Here is a 27,472-nt window from a genome sequence, read left to right as displayed (position 1 = left end):
ACAGCGTGGTTTGTCAGTACTTACACAGCGTTGCTGCTGCCAGGGCAACCACCACCATTGTCCCTTCTGCTGCTGCGCTTTGGACTAGGAGATGCCTTGTGCTGTGCTGGAGCCATTCTAGCAACAGACTACACTGATTTCCATATTGCTACTTGCAGCTGACAGCTTCAAACTCAGTTTTACACATTTGCAGTGGCTAGGTTTTTCTTCAGAAGGAAAATCTGACAACAGTTACTTTTCCCATTGCAAAATAACATCTTTAAAGAATTTAAATATTTACTCACATCCAAATAACAAATTAAAAAAAGAATTTAAATTACTCCAATCAGTCAAATGCACATTCAGTGCTTGATACTTTACTCTCTATTTAGAACAGATGCACTACTCAGTACTCTCAAGATACACTCTAGAGTAGATATATGCTAAATATCCCTATTTCATGTAAGAGAGTATTTTAATTATAAGCAAACATCAGCATGCAAACTGGATCATTGCTTGTCTTAAAAGGTGGATATAGGAAGAGCTGCAAAATAATACAGATGGGTTGCCGATGGGTAAAAGGGCCATCTATCCAGAGGGGACATTTGAACTGACAGCTTCTGGCATTCAGCCTGGGTGCTCTAATGGTGCCCATTTCTTTCTCCAGTGACAAATAAGGAGTGAGGCTTCTGACTGAGCTCCTCTGGTTCACATGGAAGTTAGAAGCTTGAGACAATTGCAAGGTAGGTGTGCATGTGCATGTGCCTGTGTGTACATAAACTAGAGCTGCCTACCTTGACTGTGACTGATTAGGGCAAGAAGGTTTGCACCACTTGGTTGCTGTGAATCTCCTACCAGCATGAGCCTCCCAGGCAAATGATGCACCACTTGCCCCTGCTTCAAAGAGAAGGCAGACTTTGCCATTTCGTCAACTGCTGCTGCCCCACTGCTAGATTACCTCTTCTGCCAACAGCAAAAGCACTGCTGTCTGCTGGGAACTTGAAAGTAACAGACAATTAATGAAATATCCAGACTTAGAAATGAATCAAGCTGTCATTCTCATACTTAGAAATGTTTTTTATTAAATATTTTTAAGTTCTGCATGAGACAAACAATATTGGTGGCTTTGTGCAAGAAGGTGGCATGTAAAGTAAAAACAATTTAATGTGCAAGAGAAGTCAGTATCATTACCCTTCATATTGGCTACCCATCCAGTATGACTACACATGGAAGAGTCACTTACGGCATGCCAAGTGCAGTACATGCCCAAAGAGGGACACAGACCAGTTTCAAAAAAGATGGCTTCAAAACCACAAAAAGGATATGTGATTTGGCCTGGTGTCCCAATCACTTGCAGATGTAACTGTTTTGCTTCCAGGAACCAAGCTATTAATTCTCCACAGTCCATCGCATTGTTAAGTAAACAAATGTTTACCTGGAAACAACACATAGTTATCCTTTTATGGAAATAAAATTACCTTTGGATTCTTTTAAAAAAAATATTTGTTTCTTTTCTCACTGACAAAGCATTCTTCCACAATTTTAGAATGGTTTTATGGTGAATACTTTAAGTTTCCATTAACAGAAGTCTCAGATGTGGAGACGATAAGGCTTGTAGAATCATTTCTCTTCTGACAGCAATTTCTGATGGCTTTGTATATGGCATAGACAGGGATGGCCAAACTAGGCACTCCAGCGAGGATTACAATGATAACATACACCCAGCCAGGATATTGAATCTTCTCTGTTCTGGGGAAATCCTCCTGAAAGAGCAATCATGTTGTAGAAAGTCATGAGGAGCAAATACCTAGGAGTATGCAGACATTCAATGATGAACCGTAGCAAGCCACAATGGCACAATAATTTTCCAACTCCACAACACTATTTAGCTTGAGAGTTTCAAGTCCCAGCTGTTTTGGACTTCTTGTTCCTTAAAAGTAATGAGAAGAAGATGGAGTGAAAGAAGAAATACCCAGGAAGGGAGTTGTGGGACTGCCCTTGGCATGTTTCCCAGACATAATGGAGGATGAGGGAGCTCAGGCCACCAGGGCTGTAGCTGAACAGCTTTTGGGTGGGAAGACTGAATTCAAAGGGTGTAGGAGGGCTGAAACCTTATTAAGAAGGAAGTGAAGTTGTCAAGAGAGAATGAAGCAGCTCCATTCCCTGTTTCTCTGTCTCTGCAGTATGCAAAAAACCCCTAATCTTTACAAAGTAAATGTGCTGCATGCCTGTTTCTGCTTTAAGGATGGGAAGTGGGATGAATTCAGTGATTATAAAGCAGATCCACAGAGGCAAGGAAGAGATGAAGAGATTAAAACTGTTTCAAATGGGAAATGGATATAAATGGCTATGACTCTTGCATTAAAGAAGAGTCCATAGCATAATTCTAAGTAAATATTTTGGGTTTATATACTTACATAGCTAGGGTCCCAAACACTGTAAAGAAGTTCTTCATTGACTTTCACCACAAAATAAAAGAAGAAGATAACTAACATAATGAGAGGACTGATAAATCTCCAGGTAATCTGCCAGAAAATATTGGGCTTGTGTCCAATCATGAACTCAATATCCTTGTTAAACCTAGAAACAAAACCAGAAAGTTCAGGACAGCAGAAACTGGTCAGGTTCAAAAGGTTCTCTGTTTATAAACAGAGAAGGCCAACCCCAGACTATGCCCAGATGAGCTTGACAGGACTTCACTGAAGTAGGATTGATAACAACATTGGAAGTTAAGCAGTTCAGATTAAGGAAGGTGTATTTCAAGTCAGGGATATTATTTTTGTTAAGTTTACTTTCTTCAAGAAGTCTGAGAAGCATTTGCAAAATTGTTTTGATACAAAAGTTAATGCAGACTGAATTTTCCCACAAGATATTGCAGTATCATTTCATGAATTCTTTGGTAAGCATCTCAGAGCTACATAATCATACAATACTGGGGGAAAAAAAAGTAAATGATAGTATTAAAAAAAAACAAAACAGATTCCATGCATAATTTTTGCTTAATTTGGATTACTACTAGTTTTCTAACGTTGAGTACTGAAACAATATTTAATTTTATACTTATTAAGAACATCTAAACGTGTTATTTGGGTTACTCATCGAGAATACAGTGAACAATGGGGCAAAAACACCTCCACAAGAAGAAAACATTCCTTGTGTTAAGAGTGATACTATCTGCAGTCAGCCCTGAAAGAGCTTATGACCTCTACAGATGAAGCAGAACCAGTGCACACAGTTCTTAACAAAATAGTAATTTTGGAAGTTATGAGGCTCATATTGTTAATCCTCTTGTCTGGCTTTCTTGTGCCTGAGGGGACTATTCAGTTGGTGCTACAGCTAGGAACAACACAGAGAATTCAGCTGCATAAATTTATTTTATCTTCTCATCCCTAACCTCTAAAATCTTGGTATCGTTCTTAACATTATATGGAGCTACACATCCCACCTGCAGAGCATGTCCAGGTGTAGTTCATGTGAGTGTTGTGATGGAGTAACACTCACGTTTCCATAAAACAGGAGAGTCATAATTTTACCAATTCCATTTTTTAAGGAAAAGGTCAGAGAAATTTGTCTGGGGCAGTTAATACCACCTGAGGACAGCCCTCATAGTACTGTACTCAAACAGGATTACAGCAATGTGTACTGGCCAGAGACATGAAAGTTCGATGTGAAGCTCTTTTCTGAATCTGCCCCCAGCCCTCTATGGTGTCAGCCCATGTTTGTGTCCTGGGAATCGTTTCAATTTTGACTTTGTAAAGTGTTCTGAGATATTAAAGGGAAGAAGCGATGATCAACACAGAATTGTCTGCTCTCAACAAATGAAAATAAACCTTCTTTCTCTAAGGTGATCCCTCTTCTCATCTGATTTACTTAAGACATTCATGCCTTCTCAGGTAATAGAAAACTTTCAGTATGGGAAAATGGGCCACAAGGCCATTCACTCCATTGATGGGAGCAGCACAGCTGGAGGGTCTGGCACAGGTTCAGGCAAAACCTACAGGTTCCTGAAGTTAATTATGCATTAATTATGTACAGAAATATGACAACATTTGATATATTGCATCTGTAAAAAGCTGATAGGGTAATAATTGCTCACTGCTACAACTGATAAAGTCCAGTATCTACCAGCTAAGAATGTTTCCCAACAGCCTGCTGTATTTGCAGTATCTGCAGCCTGATTGGAAATCTCTGATTTGGAACCCTCCTGGGTTATACCTCTGTTTTAAACTTTCAGCTCAGTACCAGTGTGCTTGTACTTTGTTTCTGCTGATTGAATTTTTAGTGCTGTTAACCTGAAGAACACTTGTTGTAAATGACACAATATTTACAATGTTATTGAGCTATAGTGGCATTAATGAGGCTATTTTAAACACACATGTTGTGCTGCCTACTTTAAAATGAAATTATTTGCAGTCATATTATTATGCTGTAGGGCACCTGCTTAGTATTTTCATGCAATATTTTAGGGATTTGTTTATTTTAGTTGGTGTTGCAGAGCATTATCTACTATAATGCATTAATAAAGTGGAAAGTTTTCATGTGCAAATCCCCACTGCGCTCATTCATAGATGCATAGAAAGGGTTAGACTGGAAAGGACCTTGAAGATCATCTTGTACCAATCCTCCTGCCATGGGCAGGGACATCTTCCACTAGACCAGCTTGTTCAAGGCCTGTCTTAACAAAACATCCTTTTCTTTTTGTTGAGAACTATATTAGAAACCTAAATCACAAATAACAGTTGCATAATTTCAATGATTTCTGTGGCAGAGATTCTGCACATTGAGATGAGGGTGGTGAAACCCTGGTATGGGTTGCCCAGGGAGGTGGTGGAAGCCTCATCCCTGCAAGTGTTTAGGGCCAGGCTGTATGAGGCTCTAGACAGCCTGATCTAATGTGATGTGTCCTTGCCCATGGTAGGGTGATTGGAACTAGATGATCCTTGTGGTCCCTTGAAACCCTAACTGATTTTATGATTCTACGTTGTAAGACTGCAGTTACACAACTAACCAATTTCTGTACCAATTTCCAGTAATGTTTAACTTTTATTTCATACCTGTCTATTCCATAGATGTAAACCACTGAAAACGTCTCACAAAATGCAGTTATCAGCAAGGGAATAGAGCCAGCAAAATTGTCAAACAGAGCCAGCCAGTAATTGCCAGAGTTCAGCACGAAAATAAAAGCTATCAAGTAAGACCCCAAACAAATGAGACCTGTGAAAACAACAAAAACAACAGCATATTTAGGCAAAGAAAAAAACCTCCAACAAAAAAAACCCATGACCCCCCTCTCCACACTCCCCCCAAACCCAAATCAAAAGCAAACAAAACCCACAAACCAACCAAACAAGCAGCAACAACAACAACAACCTCCCCCCCCCAACTGTTAAGATATTTTCCCAGCAGCTAGAAAGCTTTGTAAGTGACTTTTAACTCCGTTGCAATGTGAGATGCCACAAACAGAAGGAGAAGGCTCAGGAGAGTCCTCTTTCTCCTAGGCAGTGGGACAGTGTTGCTCTAAGAGTTGCACTTGAGTGAAGTGCTCAGGTCCTTCAGTTTCACAATGGAGGAGGTGTTAATCATCATGAGCAGATCGAGGGACAAGCCACAAGGTGAGCAGCTGTCCACAGGAGCAGAAGGAACCCCATGGGAGCTGCCGCATGGGGGGACATGAGAAAACTTGGTGTCTTCAGATCATGCCAGATAAGAAAGTAGATGGGCGCTGGGTTGATTTTTCACTATACAATTCATTCCCTACGGGGAGGGAGGTAATTCATCTCTAAGAAGCACTTACCAGTAACCACTTCCTTAGGCACCTTGGGAGGTATAATCTTAAGATCTTGTAAAGGTACAAGCACCCCTTCCATATTTCCAAACATAGATGACAAACCCAAGCAGAAGAGCATGATGAAGAACAGAATGGACCACAAAGGTGAGACAGGCATTTTGGTGATAGCTTCAGTAAAGACGATAAAGGCCAGGCCAGTTCCTTCAACTCCCTGTGGAAGATGTCAAAAGCTCCACATTGAGGCTCATTAGCACTGCACAGCACTTAAATTTACATTGGTATGCACTCAGCCTGGTGTATGCTAAACCATACACTTACACTTTTTGTTTTCACAAAGCTCTCCTAATACAATGATATATTTACTGCAATTACAATACAAATTGTATTTCATGGAATTTTATGGACTCCTATCTTCGGCTGTAATCTACCACCTTTTTAACAAAACCCTAGGTGCTCCCATTTACTTCTTCACCTAGCTTTTCCACACTGGTGTCAAGCTCCAGTCTTTCTGCATTGTGACACATTTACACTGACAAGGAGAGGACTTGCTACAGCAAGGAAGTCTCCTTGCACTGGGAATCTTTTCTCTAGCCATCTTGTGCTATTACAGCTGAAAATAGCTGGTTCCAGCTGCTGTTTTGCCAGCCACACAAAGTCAGCCTGGAACATTTGTGATTTTTGGTTACTAGTCTGACAGACTGCCAATAGGAATCAAACATTTTATACATTCGAAAGAAAAATGTGGTAAATGAAAGTAATTCTTCAGCCCAAGAGCATTCCAAGCCAATCACAATCAGTGGAAATACATAAAATGCCAACAACCTCAGAGGAAGGAATGTTAGGAAATTGAACAATTGCTGTCCATCCATATCATATTTATGGTATCAGTATGAGTCAAGGTCAAATACTCACATCATTCAGGAAACTTTCCAGATCACAGGTTTCAAACTTCAGGCTTGCAAAAGTATTTGGATCAGTTATGTTACATAGCTGCTGCATTTGTTCAAAGTTATCTTGCGTTACATTACCTTCTGGCAAGTCAAATGCATTAATCAGAGTAAGAATATTTCTGGAAAAAAATACAAATGATTGTAATTATTTTAATGCTAAATTATTTTAATTTTCAATTTATTTTTAATATTACATAAAATTATTAAATCATCCTCAGGACTCCTTTTCATCATGAAGCAAGTTACTAAAAACACATTTCTCATTTCCCTCTACTCTGCCCTGGTGAGGCCTCATCTGGAGTATTGTGTCCAGTTCTGGGCCCCCCATCTCAAGAAGGACAGGGAGCTGCTTTAGAGAGTCCAGCGCAGAGCCACGAAGATGATTAAAGAAGTTGAACATCTTCCTTATGAGAAGAGCCTGAGGGAGCTGGGGATTTTTAGCTTGGAGAGGAGGAGACTAAGGGGTGACCTCATTCATGTTTATAAACATGTAAGGGGTGCGTGCCAAGAGGATGGAACCAGCCTCTTCTCAGTGATGCCCAGTGACAGGACAAGGGGCAATGGGTGGATGCTGGGGCATAGGAGATTCCATGTGAACCTGAGGAAGATTTTTTTTCCCTGTGAGGGTGACAGAACACTGGAACCAGCTGCCCAGGGAGGTTGTGGAGTCTCCCTCTCTGGAGATATTCAAGAACCATCTGGATGTGTTTTTGTGTGAGCTGCTCTAGGTGATCCTGCTCTGGCAGGGGGAGCTGGATGAGATGATCTTTCGAGGTGCCTTCCAGCCCCTGACATTCTATGATTCCGTGATGATTTTCTTCCACAGAGGCACAAAGGAAGCAATGTTTCTGTTGCTTAACATTAGCTTTTGAAATTGGGAATTCTGTCAATATTGTATCTGCATAATTCTTTCTTCTTTCACAGTGAGTCTGATGCTGTCTTTCATGGCACAGATAACAGTTAAATAGATGGGCACACCTGTGCAAAGGTTAGGTGCTCATCTTGTCACTGCAGTTTGCTCACCAGTTCCCAGACTTGGCAGCTTCTGGGAATGTGTCTGCAGTTATGTATCATTCACTTGTACAGCTGGTGTGGAGAAACTTGACTGGAAGCCACAAAGCCTGGCAGCTCCAGTTAGAATGGAGTCTGAATTGCTCTGGTAAAATTTGATGGGACACTTAAGCTCTCCAGAAGGCAACCTAAATACAGAGCTGACACAAAGATTGAAGTGTGTTACATTCATGCCATATGTCAGTAGACCTGCTCAGTGTGAATTCTGCATTTGGAGTTGCTTTTTTTCCCCAGAGTCTCTAGACAAATTTTCAGTGATGGGTAGAGCTTCATCTACTGACTTGAAATGGGAAGAACTTAATGAACGAATGTGGACAATCTTCCACAGTAGCTCACGGAGTGATTAGCTACCAGCTCTGTGTCACTAGCTCTGTGACTAGCATCACAGCGTCACTAGTCACTTAAAGCACCCACACTGTGATCCAGCTATGGTCAGGATCCTGAAGGACTGTCAACTGCTTGGTCACAGGGAGCTTTCTTAAAATGAGCAGTGCTTTCAGTGGCTCATTGAGAGTTATCTCCAAGGCAGGACTTAGAGTTTGACCACTAGGCCAGGAGGCCTTGGGGATTTGACATCCAGCAGAGTAGAAAGAGCAGCAGCAGCCTAACACTCTTTGTTTGCCTATCTTTGAAGTATGTAATGTAAAATATAAATTCTCACAGAACCAGTTTTATTGAAGCTTGTGTTATCCTGCCAAGTGAATTCAAGAAGGATGTTGAGGTGCTGGAACATGTCCAGAGAAGGGCAAAAAAGCTGGTGAGGGGCCTGGAGCACAAATCCTATGAGGAGAGGTTGAGGGAGCTGGGCCTGTTTAGCCTGGAGAAGAGGAGGCTCAGGGGTGATCTTATTACTGTCTACAACTACCTGAAGGGACATTGTAGCCAGGTGAGGGGTGGCCTCTTCTCCCAGGCAACCAGCAATAGAACAAGGGGACACAGTCTCAAGTTGTGCCAGGGTAGGTATAGGCTGGATGTTAGGAAGAAGTTCTTCACAGAGAGAGTGATTTGCCATTGGAATGGGCTGCCCAGGGAGGTGGTGGAGGCACCGTCCCTGGGGGTCTTCAAGAAAAGCCTGGATGAGACACTTAGTGCCATGGTCTAGTTGATTGGATAGGGCTGGGTGCTAGGTTGGACTGGATGATCTTGGAGGTCTCTTCCAACCTGGTTGATTTTATGATTCTATGATTCCCTCAGAACATTTAATATATTTTGTTACATTTTTTTCACATTTACCTCTAAAATTTTAGTGTCAGTTTTAAAGTTTTCATGAAATAATTTACCACTACCTGAATCTACCTTTATAGATTTAATTTATTTTTAAATATGAATTGTTCCCTTGAGTACAGTTGTATTTGAAAGAATTATTTAAAAAAATCAAAACACACTAAAATATGGAACATCCTTTTTGTCTCTTATTGCTTCTTAGAAACATCAGGGAACAGTCGAAAATGTGGTTGTTTGCACAGCATCTCTCAAGAAATAATGTGGCTCAAATATTTATAATTCCCTCTGGGTGTGTGTGGTGGAGGGTTGCACAGGCTCAAAGCGACTGTTAAGCCCACACACCTAGGGGTGGGGAACCCACCCTAGGCCTCTCCATATCTGGGGGTACCAGACCCTCGAACCTCACCTTATTTGGTATGTTTTGGCCTGTTGCCAAGCCCTCATTGGACAGAATTGTGGCCCAAGGACTATCAATCGCGGGGTCAAAACCTTGCTCTGCCCAACCACCCATCTGCTACTAGCCGCTTCTAGCCGCTTTTGGGGACCACTGCCGCTGCATGACTACAGCCCATGGCACCAGCCTAGGGAACTGACTAAGGCACTCCTGGCCAGCCGCCGCTCCAGCTGCTGCTCCCAGCTGTGGGAGAATTTCTCCTGCAGCGGGGCATGAGCTGTAAACATGAGACCTTGTGATGGGAAAAGGTCCTTGAGCTGGAAGGCACTGTGAGCAACCCACGCACACCTGCTGGGGGCTGACTCTGCCAGCCCCCTGGGGTGGAACCACAGGTTGTTTTGATAAGCAATAACCTATCTGTGCCTTACACATCTGTATTGTCCACTTGTGCCAGCCTCAGCCTGGCTGGGTACACCTCCTCTGAGCACTATATAAGACACTGCATTACCCTAGTAAAATTGCACTGATGCACAGAAGCTATAGAGTCGACTTGTCAGTGCCCCGATCCACGTCTCGCCAGCCTCCGGACCCCAACACCCAGCTTGACTGTACCCGTGGAAGCTCAGACAGCGCGCCCCAATAACCCCTGAATTGTTCCAATCCACGATATTTGGAACCTTCAAAACTGACTCCGGCCAGTGAGTAACTGAAAACTCGATCTAAGCCAGAATAATTTCTCAATAGCCTACCAGTGGCACTTTCATGCCACAGACTCTCTTCCTAAATCCTTTCAAACCTTTGCTAAATTCCCAATTTGTTGTACATAGACATTCTGTGTCCTCTCAGGTGGCCAGCGCCAGAATGAGAGGACACAGCCTCAGGCTGTGCCAGGGGAAATTTAGGCTGGAGGTGAGGAGAAAGTTCTTCACTGAGAGAGTCATTGGACACTGGAATGGGCTGCCTGGGGAGGTGGTGGAGTCGCCATCCCTGGGGCTGTTCAAGGCAAGATTGGACGTGGCACTTGGTGCCATGGTCTAGCCTTGAGCTCTGTGGTAAAGGGTTGGACTTGATGATCTGTGAGGTCTCTTCCAACCCTGATAATACTGTGATACTGTGATACTGTGATACTGTGATACTGTGATAATCTCGAAACTGCATACAAAGAACTTGTGTGGGGTAGTTGTAAATAAGTTTGGGAGGGGGGATTCCTGGTGTATATAACATTAAATAATTTTTAAAACCCTTTAAAAATTTGGCCTCATATTTCATTCCCCCAAAACCCAGACAAACTCCTCCACAACAATGTGCTAGTTTGAGGCAGGGTAGAATGTTTTGGTGAGAAGAACTAGATCATAGGCTGTGAAAGGAAAACAATGGTGATGTCTACTCCCCTCAGAGTCTTGCTGAAGAAGAAATGAAAACATTAGATAACACTCTCGCCATTTTGTCACACTCTGCCTTGGGCTTCTGACTGAGCTGCATCTCCCTAACCTCACCTTCCACTCACCTTTGTTTCTTAACCTCTTGGCTGAACCTCTATTCTTCTTTAGGAGTGGGGTAAGGTTGAGAGGGGCAGGGGGGAGGTGCAGAGGTGGTTGAGAGCCCCTCCTGGGGACTCAGGTTTCTGGGAGGGGAGTTGTGTTTCTGTATTACCTTTTACCTTGTATATTTCTGTATATAACTGTATATACTGTCAATAGCTGCTTGTATATTGTGCTAGCTGTAAATAAATAGCTTCATTTATATTCCCAGAGCTGGATGAGTCTAGTCTGGGTGATTTCTAAAGTGTGGGGGGCAGGGAACACCCAAACCATCACAACAGGGCTGATACAATTCAGAAATAATAAATCCATTATAATCAGACCAACAGAGTTGCCTCAGCCAAGCAAATACCTGGGTTTTGTTTTTTAATAACTTACTTGTCAAAACAATCATCATATCTTTCTGTGGCTCTGAATCCAATGATGGAGTATATGACAGTTGCTGCATAGACAGATGTGAAACCGTTGATCACTGATATAATCAAGGCATCTCTCTCACAGTTATTGCTGCAAGTCAAAGAGAAAAGTAGAATGAATTTCAGACACTTTCCCAAAATAAGCATTAAAACTGGCTACCAAGACTAACAAAAAATGCATAGACACATCACTGTACTCTCTAAGAATATACAAATATGGCTGTTAACCACAGACTTAGTGAATTAAAACGTGGTGCCTTAAGCAGTTTAACAGCTATGCTTCCCCCCTCCCGTGAATAATCCTGTTCACAAGAAACAATTGCCTAAGTTTTTTCCATGTCTGACTCATGGAAAATGAAAAATGAAGGGGAAAAAAGAATATCTCCTGTTTTCCATGTGTGTGTGTAGACATAAGCTCCTTCTTAGCTGCTGCAGAGTAGATTTGAGTTTGAATTCAGATAATGAGGAGGAAAAAGTGGCCAAAAGTTTCTACAGAACTTTGACACAGTGAGCTGCAGTAGCCAAAGGCACTTACTACTTACTGAACAGAGTTGTAACTGGAAAATGAAATGAGGCCTCCAAACGCCAAGGAGAAAGAGTAAAACACCTGAGCACCGGCATCCAGCCACGTCACTGGGTTAGCCAGCTCGGTCACCTGAGGCACCAGACATACAGCTTTAAGCATATGCAACATACTGAACAAGAAAGATTTAAAGTAAAGTTAAACCATGAAAATTAACCATTCAGAGCTCACCATTTTTGAAGAACATTAACAAATAAGTGAATAGTTTTAATTCTTTTTTTTTTAAAAAGAAAACCTAGGTGTAGGGTTTCTACAACTATTTTGAGAATTGATAAACAAATTACTTTCCATAGCTGACAGCAGCCATGTCTGAGTCCAGAAAAGGTGTTTATTATTGACCATTAATAATGATTAGTTAGAGGTCTTCTCATGGAAAACAAACCCCCTTTTCATATATATATGTGTCTCTCTGTGTATATATATGTGTGTGTGTGTGTGTGTATATATGCATGTATATATATATATATATATGCCATCTTCTTAGGTATTTTGCCCATATAGCCATACGGATTAGATGGTTTCTAGGCCAACTGGACAATTTGTGCTTTGAAGGTAAACTCATCCTTAACTAGCATACAGGGAAAGAAAACAAGGACCCTTAACGGCAACCTCATTGCATTGCTCTGCTATGATCCTTCTATTTTTTATAACAGATTATTTTGATGGGACATGGAGAAAGACAGAGAACATAGAATCATAGAATCATAGAATCATAGAATCAACCAGGTTGGAAGAGACCTCCAAGATCATCCAGTCCAACCTAGCACCCAGCCCTATCCAATCAACTAGACCATGGCACTAAGTGCCTCATCCAGGCTTTTCTTGAAGACCCCCAGGGACGGTGCCTCCACCACCTCTCTGGGCAGCCCATTCTAATGGAAAATCACTCTCTCTGTGAAGAACTTCTTCCTAATATCCAGCCTATACCTACCCTGGCACAACTTGAGACTGTGTCCCCTTGTTCTATTGCTGGTTACCTGGGAGAAGAGGCCACCCCCCACTTGGCTACAATGCCCTTTCAGGTAGTTGTAGACAGTAATAAGATCACCCCTGAGCCTCCTCTTCTCCAGGCTAAACAGGCCCAGCTCCCTCAGCCTCTCCTCATAGGATTTGTGCTCCAGGCCCCTCACCAGCGTTGTTGCCCTTCTCTGGACATGTTCCAGCACCTCAACATCTTTCTTGAATTGAGGGGCCCAGAACTGGACACAGTACTCAAGGTGTGGTGTGTGTGTGTGCGTGTATTTTACATCCAGTCAAAAGTTTCATCTCCTAGAATAAAAATTTTAGAGGTGTCTGAGAGATAGTTAGAAAAGTATCAGTGCAGAAGACTCAGTTTCAATTGGTGGAGGGGGACCACACAGTGACTTACATTAGGGGTGAAGAGATACACAATTCCATTTGTTGATCCTTTCAGTGTCAATCCCCGGATTAGAAAAATTGTAAGCACAAGGTATGGGAGGGTTGATGTTATATATACAGCCTGCACAAGAAGCATGTATACAAAACACTTAAATAAAGTATAAGACTTGGATAAAAATAGCACTGCAGGGAAGAAAAGAGGATAATAAACAAGGTACTGTGATTAACAATAACTGCAAGTTTCAAGCAAATCACAATTGATATACTACAGGAGAAGAATATGTGCATTGCGTTTTGATAATGAACATTTTTACAGTTATAATGCTTTATTTAAGACAAAGTGTCATTGCTTCAATTCAACAAAGGTCACTCAACAGTAGCATGAAAAATAATCCACACCCTGTGATCAGGTTGATGCTGCCAGTGCGAGGTTTGGCTCTATAGGGCAGCAGAATATTTGGCACTCTTTTAGAGATAATGTTAAGGATTAGCACAAACCCAAAGACATCTTTGCATGTATGTTTTGAAGTGAATGGTAACATTAATGTTAAGGTGACAATCCCTAAAGAATGTTTAACTAGGACCTCTAAGGACATGGAATATGAATTGTTCACCAAAAAACTCCACATAAATAAAATCAAATCAACTTTCATTTCGTTCAGCTTCCTTCTTCAAAAAGCAGCAGCAGGGACGACACACGAAGGTTTAGACACACTCTCACTCAAGAAACAGGCAGTCTCTACAGTATGATTGTTCCAGTTTGGGCTAAAAAAAGCCTAACCCTAACCCTCAAACTACCACAATGATTAAGTCTAAATAAATAAGCACAACAGCATAATGAATATTATCTCATAGGAAAACCAAAACAGAGTACCTTTCCTGTGGTTTCAATGCCTCTGATGGTGCACACATACAGCACGCCCCATGCACATGTTAAACATAACAAAAGCCACCACTGTATGGAGCCTGAATCGCCAATGGAAGTGGAGGTGTTTAATGTTTCTCTGTAGAAGAAATAATCTACAGGAGAGCTCTTGGCACACTCTTCTACATAACCTGCAACCACAAAGTAGTTTTTATTCTGTGTGTCTTTTCTTTATTTGAAAAACAACGAAGTTTAATAATAAACACCAGTATTCTAAATCATGCTGCCTAACATCAGCGATGTTTGTTGGAAAAAATCAGATTCTTGGAGGCTGATGAGAGATTTAAAAGATAATCACAGAATGTCACAGAATGTCAGGGGCTGGAAGGGACCTCCAAAGCTTATCCAGTCTAACCCTCCTGCCAGGGCAGGATCACCTACACCAGATCACACAGAAATGCATCCAGGAGGGTTTTGAGTATCTCCAGAGAGGGAGACTTCACAGCCCCCTGGGCAGCCTGTTCCAGTGTTCTGTCATCCCCACAGGGAAAAAAAATCCTCCTCATGTTTAAATGAAATTTCCTATGCCTCAGCTTCCATCCATTGCCCCTTGTCCTGTCATCTGGCATCACCGAACAGAGCCTGGCTCCAGCCTCCTGGCACTCACCCTTTACATATTTATAAACATTGATGAAGTTAACAGGGATTTAAATACAGATTTTATTATTGTTTCTGTCGATTCCATTTGTTGTTTCTACTGATTAATCATGTAGATGAAATCTTTCAAACAGGAAAAGATTCTTTTATCTTTTTTTCCCCCCTACAAATATGTGAGGTTTGAAGCCTTTTGTGCCATAGAAAGCATGGAGAGGATTTCATGATTGCATGGGATATATATTTTTTTCCATAGAAGAGATAGGTTTTCAATGATTGTACTCTTCCTATCTCTTCTTAACAAACAAACAAACACCAAACAAACAAACAACTTTGGGCTTTCCACATCCTGAACCTTCTTGCCTGATAGACTGTGACCACCTGTCCACAGCTTTCTGCATCAGGCAGCTCCTCCCCTCCCACACCTCCTACAGATCAGCAACACTTTGTTTTTCTCTTTTATGGGGCATCGTTCAAGGTCTGGTGAGCTCAAGTTGGATTCTCAGCTCTCTGCAATGTGCTGACCTTTGCCTTCTGCTCTGGCTTGGCCTTATATGACGCTTTTTATAATCGTTCTGGGAGGAGAGGAGCAAAGCTCTCTGAAGAACTGACCCACCCCAAAACCCCTGCTGCATACAGTTCCTTGCAAGGCTAACTACAGAAAACAAAGCTGCTCTACCAAGCAGTCTTTAAGACTGTTGTCATATTAAAAAATACAGGTGTTTCACATGGATTTTGCATGGGTTTTTTCTTTTCTTTTTACTTTTCTCCCAATATGCTAATGGAGATCTGTTGGTGATGGGACAGATGGAACAGATTGTCTCAATCTGGAAATTATTGATGTTTCTGCTAGACTTTGTGAATGTGTTTGTGCTTTGTGAATATTCTGTACGTGAACACATCTGTCAAAGGCATCCCTGAAGTTTGACATAAAAAGTCAAAAGTTGTCTCAAAGATTAAGCACTCATCACCTATAATGTGAATCTTTACAGAATACAGGCATTAAAATAAGACAACATTCCCAGTAGGACTGGGATGTCTTGCTGCTGTTTTACAGCCCAGTTGGGCTGATTGCTAGAAAAGGAAAAATGTGCTTCACAACAAAACACAGCTTTTCATGAAACATACCTGTTCTGTTGTCATTGAGAGGACAGCTACTCCAAGGCAGGGGCTCTTGGAAGGAGTTGAAGAAATACCACATTACCCAGGCAATAATAGTATTGTAATATAAACCCACCAGGAAGGATACACACATTGCTGCTATGCCTAGGGAAAAAAAATCAGAGCACAACACAAATTTTGGTAGTCTTTATCTATAGGATATTTGAAAATGTATGATATGAGCCTTAACCTTTATCAACAGCCAGTTGCCCTGGACCATATCTAGTCAGATTTTGAATGTCTCTAAGTATGGACACTCCACAACCCCTGTGGGTAACCTGTGCCTGGTACTTAGTCATCATAGAATCAACCAGGTTGGAAGAGACCTCCAAGATCATCCAGTTCAACCTATCACCCAGCCTCCCAAGTGTTTCCTAATGTTCAGATGGCTCCTCCTGTATTGCCTGTGCAATGATGCAGCTATGAAGCTTTCAAAGCTGTGTGCATCATGCTATTTCTACTACACTGGCAAATGGTGTTTGCATACTCAGAAGTCTAATACAGATGTGAAATATTTTCTGAAGAAAAGCCCTGGTTCCATGGCTTTTAGCATGGTACCTCTCTCAGATGTAAGAAAATGATACATGGAGCTGAAATCTGGTAGACCAGCTTATGGGAAAGTTCAGCTGGTTTAGCCACAGAACAGTTACAGGATAAATTTCTGGCGCACTGAAATGTTCATCTTAGTGGTCAAAATAGCCAATATCAACAATACAGAAAATATCTATGAAGCTCTGTGTTTCAAATTAGAGAAAGGTTTTAACTGGACATGTAGTCCCTGGGGACATGGACACAAAATTGTCATAGTGCCTTCTCATGATTAGTGCAGCCTAACAAAGGAGAGTTAGTGAGAAAAGAAAATGAATAGATCCTGGAATCCCTATGGCATATCAGAGCAAGATCTTGAAGATCTGGTCTTAAGATTATCAGTTCAGAGACTTGTGCATCCTTGGACTTACCAACCCCTTTCAAGGTAGGGTGGATAGAGCTCCAGACACCCACACTGCCTTTCCTCAGCCTTTGACCAATGGCAAACTCAAGATGAAGCAGGGGGATACCCTCCAAGACTAGCAAAATCAAGAAAGGGATCATGAAGGCTCCTGAAAAGGATAAGGAAAAAGGAAAAAAAAAAGTTTTCATCAGTGAAGTACTACAATAAAGCACAAGCTTCAGTTTTGAGGGCTTTTGAAATAACAAGTGAGTTTTAAGCATGTTTGTGGAAGCCCTTCTCCAGTTTCTGAATAATGCTTTTGCCTGACTGCTCAAGCAGGGGACTTGATCATGTATGTAGTTTCAAGTAGGCACTATTGTCCTTTGCAAGTGATAAACAGAAACACAAATTATACACTCCCAAGGTTAAGCTTTGACAGCCACCTTTGGATTGCAAATGGAGGAAAGGTAGTTAGTTTCTTGGAGTGAATTTCCTATTGTCTGCAAAAGATTGTGGTTTTATAATTGTGAATCACACCGCTCATATGAAACAATTGAATGAACTAAGCAAGATCTCTTGAAAGATTAGGCAAGAGCCTATTAAATAGAATAACCAATAATCTCCCAGGAACTATGTTCAACAGCTGAGTAGAAGACATCTGAAGTTCAGGGTCCAAACCTTTTCAATTATGATAAACACGGTTAGTAGTGCAGGATGCTTTGTTTTTCTTTCCTGAATAAAGTGTGGCTCTAATATGAAGAAAACATAAAACACTCCAGTAGAATACCAAAATGCAAAGTCAGATGCTTGAAAATTGCTACACATTAGAACGATGGTTATCTGTCAGCACAAAAAGTCTTTAGCTTTGTAATCATGGGCTGTAAAGTGTTGATGCACATTAAAGAAAAAAAAAAGAAAAAAGAAAAAAGGAAAAAGAAAAAAGAAAAAAGGAAAAAGAAAAAAGAAAAAAGAAAAAAGAAAAAAAAGAAAAAAGAAAAAAGAAAAAAGAAAAAAAGAAAAAAGAAAGGTGGTTTGTGAACAGTTCAGGCTTGAGTATTTGCTGACTTTTTCCTCATGCGTGCCTTGAAAATTAGATAACAGTGAAAGAGGAAATTGGAAGAATGGAAACCATAGTTTTGAATCCTAGACACTTGAATGCCTTTAGGAAGAGCTGAACTGCTGCATTTCTGCTCCATGGGGTATCTTTTCAATGATGCAGCCAACACCAGAGTTGTAGAAACAATCACTACTGCAAAGTCTTCATTTTCTGTGTACTTCAACAAAGTCTGTTGAAATGTAAATTGTTGTATCAAGTGTCCCCTGTGATAATGAAATCAGACAACTCTGCCTTTTGCTTTACGCTCCTGTGGAATCCAAGAAATAATGAAAAGCAGCACTTCAGAATACAGAAGATGCTATCCAAAATGCTGACCACTTTGAAAATGCACACACACCATCGTGTTAAATGACTATTCAGTGATTGTATAGGGTTAACACTCCAGGGGGGCGTAACCCTGAACCTGACCCTAGGGGTCTTGGTCCCTCCCCAGGGGTGGGTCACACTCCAGGTGATGGTTAGCCCACTCCCCCCACTTCCTGTGCTATAAAAGAGAGAGGAGCTTCCTGTCTTCTGGCCCTCTTTTCTTCACTCCCTCTCCACACACACTCACAGTGCATACCAGCACACCACGTGGCAGCCACGAGGCAGAGACACCATCACATTGCTTGGGTTGTATCCATCCCTTTTTGTATTTTGCTGTTTTCCCTTCCTTATCCTTTGTAAACTCCCCTACCTCCAATACCTTTTTCTAAGTTATTGTTAAACTTTTCCTTTTTAACTTCCAAATAGAGTGAGATTGATTTATTTGGGTGTGCTTACCTCTCTCTCTCTCTATCTTTGGGAAAGGAGGGGGAAGAGGGGAGGGCACTCTATAAATTCTATAAATTGTCATTGGGTCTATTAAATTTATTAGAATCTCTGGGAACCTGCATTTGAACCCAAGACAGTGATGCACCAGCAGATGCACTTTTTGTTAAAGCCAGTTGCCAAGGTAGCTCTACAGACCTTATATTCTCAGACTTCAGTAAAGCCTGTAATTTATCAACATAAAATTCACTGAATTACTAAATTTAAATTATTAAAAATATAACACTTTTCAAAATCAGTGCAGCTCACCATGTATGCTACTCTAAAACCAGAGACTGGCAAACCAAAGAGGTTGCAAAGCAGAGATAGAATAGTAACTAACACTGGATATATATTTTTTAACTGGGAAATTGAAGCACTTGAATTGTTATATATGTGTGTATTATATGAATTGTTATGTGTAGAGAAGCTTGCTAAACTTCCAAATCTGCTGAGTCTTCCTCCCTTTCTATCAGTGTTAGTCTATTACCTCAGGGAATGGATAACATGGACATCATCATCAAGGACAGCAGTATTTCATTTGTGCTCTTTCCCACTTCTGACATCTCAGCTATATTCCCTTTTCCAGAGACAATGTAGCCCTTTCAAGAACAAAAGCCTGGCACTAGTGAGGTGCAGCTACCTGTTAGATCTAGGAGCCTCAAGGTGGTCTCATCTTGGAGGAAAGTGGCTATTTGTAATGCCAGAAAGGAGTGAAGAATGATGGTCTGCTGTAGATTGACAGAAACAGAATTCCTCTACTTAAATGTAGCACCATGGCCTTAGCAGTGATATCATTATGAATTGTATCAGTACTAAAGCAATTGCTTTCTGACTCATGTCTTTTAGAATATGTATTTTCATGTCACAAACACTTGAAGCATATAGGCCAGATTTTTATTTTAAAGGGACTAGAAGCACTCACAAACCAGGATTATTTCCCTCTATCTTCTCTACAACTACCTGAGGGGTGGTTGTGGCCAGGAGGAGGTTGCTCTCTTCTCTCAGGTGGCCAGCGCCAGAACGAGAGGACACAGCCTCAGGCTGCGCCAGGGGAGATTTAGGCTTGAGGTGAGGAGAAAGTTCTTCACTGAGAGAGTCATTGGACACTGGAATGGGCTGCCCGGGGAGGTGGTGGAGTCGCCGTCCCTGGGGCTGTTCAAGGCAAGGTTGGACGTGGCACTTGGTGCCATGGTCTAGCCTTGAGCTCTGTGGTAAAGGGTTGGACTTGATGATCTATGAGGTCTCTTCCAGTCTGATGATACTGTGATACTGTGATTATTCCAGGGACTTCTTCAAAATCAATAGCAGCTGGAGCCGCTAATGTCAGATGTGGTGGGACAGTCCTCTGCCTGTGCCTTGTGGACGCTGAAAGGCAACTACACCAGAAATGGCCATTTAACCTTCGGGTACTTGTGTCCCACAGTCAATGATGCAAAAGTCTTTCCTGACGCTGGCAGAGGTTCTGGGATTCACTGAAACTCCATCAGACTCAGTCACCTCAAGGAACTGACTCCCTCTGTCCTTTCAGAGAGTTTCTGGCATTTCTAAAGGTGTTTCCATTTTTCCATATGGACTTGCATAGCACTGCTGAAACGTGCACTGGTATGCATATAAAGCACCTCTTCATGTGATTAGATTAGGCTCCAAAGAGTTCGCTCTCTACTGACACCACACCTTATTCCAGTCAATAACACACCTCTCAACTGCTTTACTCTTGCTTTTGTAGCAAACAGGATTTTTGCAGTGTACATCATGAGTGCTCTCTCACTGTTGAGATCTGTCCCCTTACATCCTGATGGCTTCTGTCCTACCTGGGATGTTCAGTGGAGCAACCTCCACACACAGAGCCTCAGGCCTTTCACAAAGGTGAAGTTACTTGTCAATGAATGGAGCTGCAAACAGAAACGTGTCCTGCACTCCAACCTCACGTCAGGCTGACACACAGCTTCCCTCCTGTAACACTCTGTTCAGGAACTCTCATGAGGACAAGATCAGACAAGGACAAGATGATTATGTTTATACCAGCAAATCTTAGCTGCAGAGCAGTCTTTCTGTTTTAAGCTCAAGACACCTCCTAAGAGTTTGAAGCCTGACTCTACGGAGTTTTTATGGCTGCTCTATCTTTACCTTTTCTTGTTACCTCCCGGTTTGGGTGCTGCATAGGTCTCTTGTGCTGTAATCTCACGTTTGGTAAAGCCCTTCTTCAGCAACAGTAGGAATTAAGTCCAGAAGGTGGATCTATACAGCTACATGATCCAAGTATCTCACACGTGCACTCAGAGGAAGTTCTTGTCACCCTTTAAAAGTCACCTTGTAATGATTTTATATCACCTTTTGAAACTTAATCATCTTTACTCCTAATATGTCAGGGTTTTTTGTTGTGGTGGTGGTTTTTTGTTTGTTCGTTTGAACCAGGTCATGGTAAGATTAGTTGAGAACTTGATTAGAAATTCTCCCCCCAGTCAAAGATCTTGCTGCATAAGGAAGTAAACAGCCTTTATAATCCTTTCAGTCTATGACCACTTGTTTCTTATCATACTTGTCAAAGAAAACATTTATTTTTAGTAGTTACAATCTCTGTTATCAGAAAGGGGAGAAGGTCAGGCTGATTCCTATGAGTCATTAGAGGAAATACTTCAGAATGCATTTAAAGGCATTCTCAATTTTTCACTTCCAGTAGAAGGCAAGTTGACTGATTTTCTGGTTTGGACTTCATTTTCCCAATGCTTGAGACAGTCTTGCAAACCTTATTGCAAAGTGCACCTCCATCCACCCAGCTGTAGCAGTCTGGGTAGAAATCATGCCTCACCCTCTAGGAAGCTGAGATTCAGCAACAACACAGTCCCCACATGATAACTCTCCCTGGGGAGATCTGCTGCAAGATTCTCAGCATTGAACTAGCTTCTGCAGGGAACATGTCACAAGTGCTCTGTCAACTCCAGGGGATTTCCCAAGGTCTCTAGATGATTACAGAGGTGCCTTTGTTAAGATATCATAAAAGAAGTCTTTAAGCATGACTCATCTTTGACAGAGCAGTCAGCTAAAGACCTTCCATGACCTTCCTTGTGCTGCCACAAGAAAGAGAGAGGATGCCCTTTGTGGAGCCATCTATCACATGAAAAAGGTGTGCTGCCCAACTGGCTTCTCACAGCTCCCCAGCTTCCACAGTACCTTGGAATCACTTGAAAATAACTTTCAGGTTCTGGGATGGACACACAAGGAGAAGGTGGGTGTCTCTCTACCCCTTCTGTTACCACAGGCACAAAGTAAATAGTATGTGCATATGTTGCAGTGTAGAGTCTATACTTCGGTGCAAACAGACAGAGCTAAAACATCTCTAGCTTGAACAAGTAGCCATGTATCACACGATATAAAATGAATTTAGAAAGTTAAGGTGTGTCATGTCAGAACTGGAAAAATGAGTAAACCTATCTCCATTTAGTTATAGACATATCACTATATTTTCAAGAGAAATGAAACAGCAGTTCTCAATTATGCATGCAGCTTTTTTCTGTTTCTTGGGTTCTTTTCTTTCCAGGGTTCAGTTCTAGCAACCATCTCAGAAATCTACCCCTGCTCTCAATTTCTCCCCAACCTTTCTGGAAAAGTTATAATGGGGGAAAAAAAAAGAAAAGAGAAAGTTGTAATGACTCTGCAAAGCTGCTACATGGAAGATGAAAAGCAAAAATAATTCAATGCTTTTTAAGCTGACACATGAACCTAACCAATAAGCCAATAAGCTGAAAATAACCACTGTGGAGATGCATATAAACAATGAGTAATCTTCCAGTACAGCTGAGATATTCGATTAGCATCCCTTTTCAGCACTGTGTTTCAGAAAACATAACATTTGGCTTGAACACCTTTGTAGCTATCAACCTCTCTTTAATCTAAGAGTTTCTAATGTAAAATTGAAAAAAATGTGCTGCTGCTGCTTTCACATAATAGCTCATAAAGGCAAGATAGGTAAAGTTCAGATGGAGATGTTTTTCTCTACTATCAAGTACTCATATCTCAGCTGTAGTGAGGATACCATTATCAGCTGGGAACTGCTGAAGTCATTACTGTCACTGTGGCATACCCAGTAGCAAGGTTTACTGCATACATATGTGAGCTGTAGACTTAAAGACTTTTTTTTTTTATACAATCAATGGTTTAAACATTAAATACACATTCTCTTTTTTTATTATACTCATCAGTGATGAAAGAAAAACTTTCAACAGCTGATTAAATGACATGTTGCTCAATAAAGGTTAAACAAAAGCTATATACAATGTCAGAGACAGCTATCAAACGAAAAGAAATTTCAATCTCATTAAGCTGGTGAAAGGCAAACACCATAGCTTTTTACATTGTATACATACATTGAAATCTAGTTCTCCTGTGGTAATGATGTATTTTACAACTTTTAAGACACAAAAAGGATAAAAAGTGATGTACTAAATTTTACTGAGGTAAATATTCCATTTAAAAAAAAAACCCAAACTCATAATCTTTGAAAACAGATAAAATTGTGCAACCACTGCTTTTGTTTATTACACTGTTAAAACACTGTTACACTGTTGTGTTTAGGATGAAGCAGCTCTCGAATAATTCCAGATTAAAGTTTAAACATTTGAAAATAAGAGTTATTTATAAACCCAGCACTCCTAATTACTGCTACTGCAGTCAATTTGCAGAGAAAAAAAAATCTATCTTCTTTGAAGTCCAGATATTTCCAAGGGGAAATTTTATACCTCACTGTAGTTCATTTATGTTTTGTGAAGGATGTGTAAACATTGATTCACAAAGTAGGTGGACATTCGCCATCCCTGGGGCACTTCAAGGCAAGGTTGGACGTGGCACTTGGTGCCATGGTCTAGCCTTGAGCTCTGTGGTAAAGGGTTGGACTTGATGATCTGTGAGGTCTCTTCCAACCCTGATGATACTGTGATACTGTGATCCAGCCTCATTTGGGAATGTCACTGCTGAAGTACTGTATACACCCTTATGTCTCACCCATGCTAAGTGACTCCAAACTTTCATCCATACAACTCATATTTCAAAACCAAAGAAGCCAGCAAAAGCAACCCTCAGGAACTAGAAATTGATTCTGTGAGGTAAAGCATGAAACCTTTATTCTACACACACTTTATGAGACAATCTTTAATTATGTGATCACATAGGACTTCTTTGCATCCTCTGTAGATATTTACTGTATGGTAAATAGCTCCATTTTTGCTGCCTTCTAATGCACAGCCATAATTCACCATCATATACAAGATGAGCTTTAGGACTCCTTAAGGTAATCATGCCAGGGAGGAGCAGCATGATCCCCATTTCCAGTGTAAGACAGCATCAGCAGGCATTTCTGCTGCTCTGCATCCAGGATTCAGTGAAGAAGTATCTTGAAGGCAGGAAGTACAAATCCAGACACCATCCAGAGTAAAGACTCTGGAAAGGCTGTGGAAAAATGCAGCTTCAGAGCACTCATGAGTGTGCTGTATGTTTTGCCTTAGTTAACTTGAAAGAAGGAGTGCAACACTGCAGTTCTCTCCTACTCTGTTACAGAGGTATTTGGGGTTGTTTTGTGGGTTTTTTTTCCCTGATTGAAGGGAAAAATTAGAGAACAGGTGCTGTAATCACAGGATCACAGGATTTTAGGGGTTGGAAGGGACCCAAAGAGATCATTGAATCCATCTTCCCTGCCAGAGCAGGACCACACAATCTAGCTCAAGTCACACAGACATCCAGACAGGCCTTGAAAGTCTCCAGAGACTCCACAACCTCTCTGGGCAGCCTGTGCCAATGCTCTGTGACCCTTAGAGTAAAGAAGTTCCCCCTTGTGTTAAGGTGGAACCTCCTGTGCTGCAGCTTCCATCCGTTGCTCCTTGCCCTATCCCAGGGAGCAAGTCAGCAGAGCCTGTCTCCCCACTCCTGACACCCAGCCCTCAGATATTTATAGACACTTATTAAATTCCCTTTCAGTCTTCTTTTCTCCAGGCTAAACAGCCCCAGGTCCCTCAGCCTCTCCTCATCAGGCATGCCCTCCAGTCCCCTAATCATCCTCATAGCCCTCCCCTGGACCCTCTCCAGTAGATCCCTATCCCTCTTCAACTGGAGAGCCCAAAACTGAGTGCAGTACTCAAGATGAGGTCTCGCCAGGGCAGAGTAGAAGGGGAGGAGAATGTCCCTTGATCTGCTGGACACACTCTTCCTAATATCCCCCATATCCCCCAGGATCCCATTGGCCTCCTTGGCCACAAGGGCACATTGCTGTCCCATGGATGCTCTCCACCAGCACTCCCAGGTCTCTCTCCACAGGGCTGCTCTCCAGCAGATCACCTCCCAACCTGTACTAGTGCAGTTTATCATTCCTCCTCAGGTGTAGGACTCTGCACTTGTTCTTGTTGAACCTCATTCGGTTCCTCTGTACCCGGCTCTGTCTGTCCAGGTCGCACTGGATGGCTGCACAGCCTTCAGCTGTGTCAGCCAAGCCTCTCAGTTTGGTGTCATCAGCAAACTTGCTGAGCAGACTCTGTCTGTGCCCTCATCAACGTTATTGATGAAGATATTGAACAGCACCGGACCCAGCACTGATCCCTGGGGTACTCCACTTGTTACACCTCTCCAGCTGGACCTGGCATCACTGATTACCACTCTTTGAACTCTATCTTGTAACCAGCTTGTAAACAGCTCCTCATCCATCCCACAGTTCCTGAGCTTGCTTACTACGATGTCATGGGAGACAGTGTCAAAGGCCTTGTTATGAATGGATGACATATGAAAGGATGGCAGTGGTGGCAGGAGTCGTATTTAGACCTACCAGAAGAGGCTGAGGTGCACTGTACAGCAGAGAAGAAGCAAAGATTGCACAACAGCTCTCCACCCTCACGTGTGATGAAGTTAAGGAATCCTTTCTAGGAATCCACAGGAAAGTATCGCTGCTCATGCTTATGTATTGGTATGAGTCACAGTATTTGGTATCATGCAGAATAGATAGAGAAAGCTGTTATCCTAAGCCCAGAGCCAGCTATATCATTTCTTTGCTGTGTGCTGCCTTTCAACTTCCACCTCAAATCTGAGTGAGACAGTTCCAGGAATGCAAGAATTTGTGGATAACTGTTGCTAGTGATCCTGAGCAAGGACAAGCCACAAGATTATAAGAAAGAAAAATAATTACTGCAAAGGATAAATGAAAACACAGTACTGACAGACACACACGATTCATAAATCCTCACTGACAGTCAGAAAATCAGCCCTGGAAAACAGGGCATGGCCATTTTCTGAGACTAAGCGGAAGAACCTGAAAAGCTAAAGAGTGGCATGAATATTGGGGATATCCATCCACTTTATCAAATTAAAATTGTCACATGTGGAAAGTAGGTTATGATGTTTTTGTTGTGTATTGGCTGCGCCACAAATGATCTTCAGTTTGCACTGCAAACTCTGCACACCAGCCCACGTTAGAAAAATCTTAATGTTAAAAGCATTTCTTCTGGCAACTGGATCATCTGTTGTTTGCACTGGCAACTCTCCACACAGCCCTCCTTGATCCCTACTCTAACTCAGAAGAGCAACTTTCAAACATGTCATTGCATATATTTAATGAAAATTAATTTTAAATACTGTTCTTTAAGACAAAAAAATTCTTTCAAGATTAAACATCATAAAGCAATAAACACTTTTTACACATGCTTCAGTGTGAAACAAGTAGACAGTGGGCAGAAAATTCAGTCAGAAAATCAGAAATTTCTGTTGTCATACAATATTTAAGCAACGGTTCAGCTCAAAATAATTTTTAAAATCAAACAGCAAGACAGTGAAACAAACATTTTTACATGATCATCCAGTCCTAACCTGAAACTGAAGGAGTAACAGTAAATTACATAGCATATATTTGAATTTAAAATTAGTTAATAACACTAGCTGCTAAAAAATGTTTTTATCATTAACTACTTTCATTCTGTTACTCCTATCATTAATTACATACACTACTGCTACAGCTAATACTCATGAGTCCAAACCCAATGAAAATACTATTCTGAAAAGATCATCTGGGATCATGATCAAGGTTATACTCCCAGGTAGTTTATTAATATTTTAAAATACCATTATACATATGCATGTGTGCAAACTAACAGTTTTAGACTGAAAATATATATTATGGATATGACAGTGAAAAACTGATTTGATGAAATAAAATCAGTCCCTTCCTTTTCTTCCACCATTAACATGACTTCAGTGGGTGTTGACAACCTGTGAAATAATTTTCTCCATTAGACAGTATTTTAGAGCTGAACATTGCTGTTTTCACAGGATCTGACCAGTTCTAAATACATTTAATTAAGTTTTTTCCCAAAAGAGAGGTTAAATCAAGCCAAAGTTATAAGCAAAATTGTTTAAGTTATTAAAGATACATTAAAGACATACCTCCTCCATGGCTCTGACAGAGATAGGGGAAACGCCACACATTTCCTAAGCCCACACAAAACCCAATGCAAGTCAGCATATACTGAGCCTTGTTATCCCATTTTGGTCTGGAGTCTGCTTCTTCTTTCTCAAGGACCTCAAGTTCTGCATGGGAAGGTATCCTGTCCTCCAGGCCAGGATTGGGCAACTGTAGCTTTACCATGTTTTAAATTTCCCGACTGAAAACCCTGTCCCA

At 41.4% G+C, this 27,472-nt stretch overlaps 1 protein-coding gene across 1 annotated transcript; it reads right to left on the bottom strand.

Annotated features, from left to right (window-relative positions):
- Positions 1-1,473: 1,473 nt before the first annotated feature.
- Positions 1,474-27,472, bottom strand: LOC135179010 (sodium-dependent neutral amino acid transporter B(0)AT1-like). Its single transcript, XM_064150412.1, has 12 exons — positions 27,238-27,472; positions 16,945-17,085; positions 15,953-16,090; positions 14,180-14,361; positions 13,316-13,426; positions 11,906-12,018; positions 11,326-11,454; positions 6,680-6,836; positions 5,774-5,978; positions 5,034-5,193; positions 2,397-2,559; positions 1,474-1,742 (listed from the first exon to the last, which is right to left on the bottom strand). Exons 1-12 carry the CDS (start codon positions 27,437-27,439, stop codon positions 1,533-1,535), a joined length of 1,911 nt encoding a protein of 636 aa, XP_064006482.1. The 5' UTR covers positions 27,440-27,472; the 3' UTR covers positions 1,474-1,532.

The sequence above is a fragment of the Pogoniulus pusillus genome, chromosome 10 (assembly GCF_015220805.1).
Source record: "Pogoniulus pusillus isolate bPogPus1 chromosome 10, bPogPus1.pri, whole genome shotgun sequence".
In the NCBI taxonomy this organism is placed as follows: Eukaryota; Metazoa; Chordata; class Aves; order Piciformes; family Lybiidae; genus Pogoniulus; species Pogoniulus pusillus.
The sequence above is the reverse complement of the archived record's forward strand: the minus strand, read 5'-3'. Positions and strand labels throughout refer to the sequence as shown.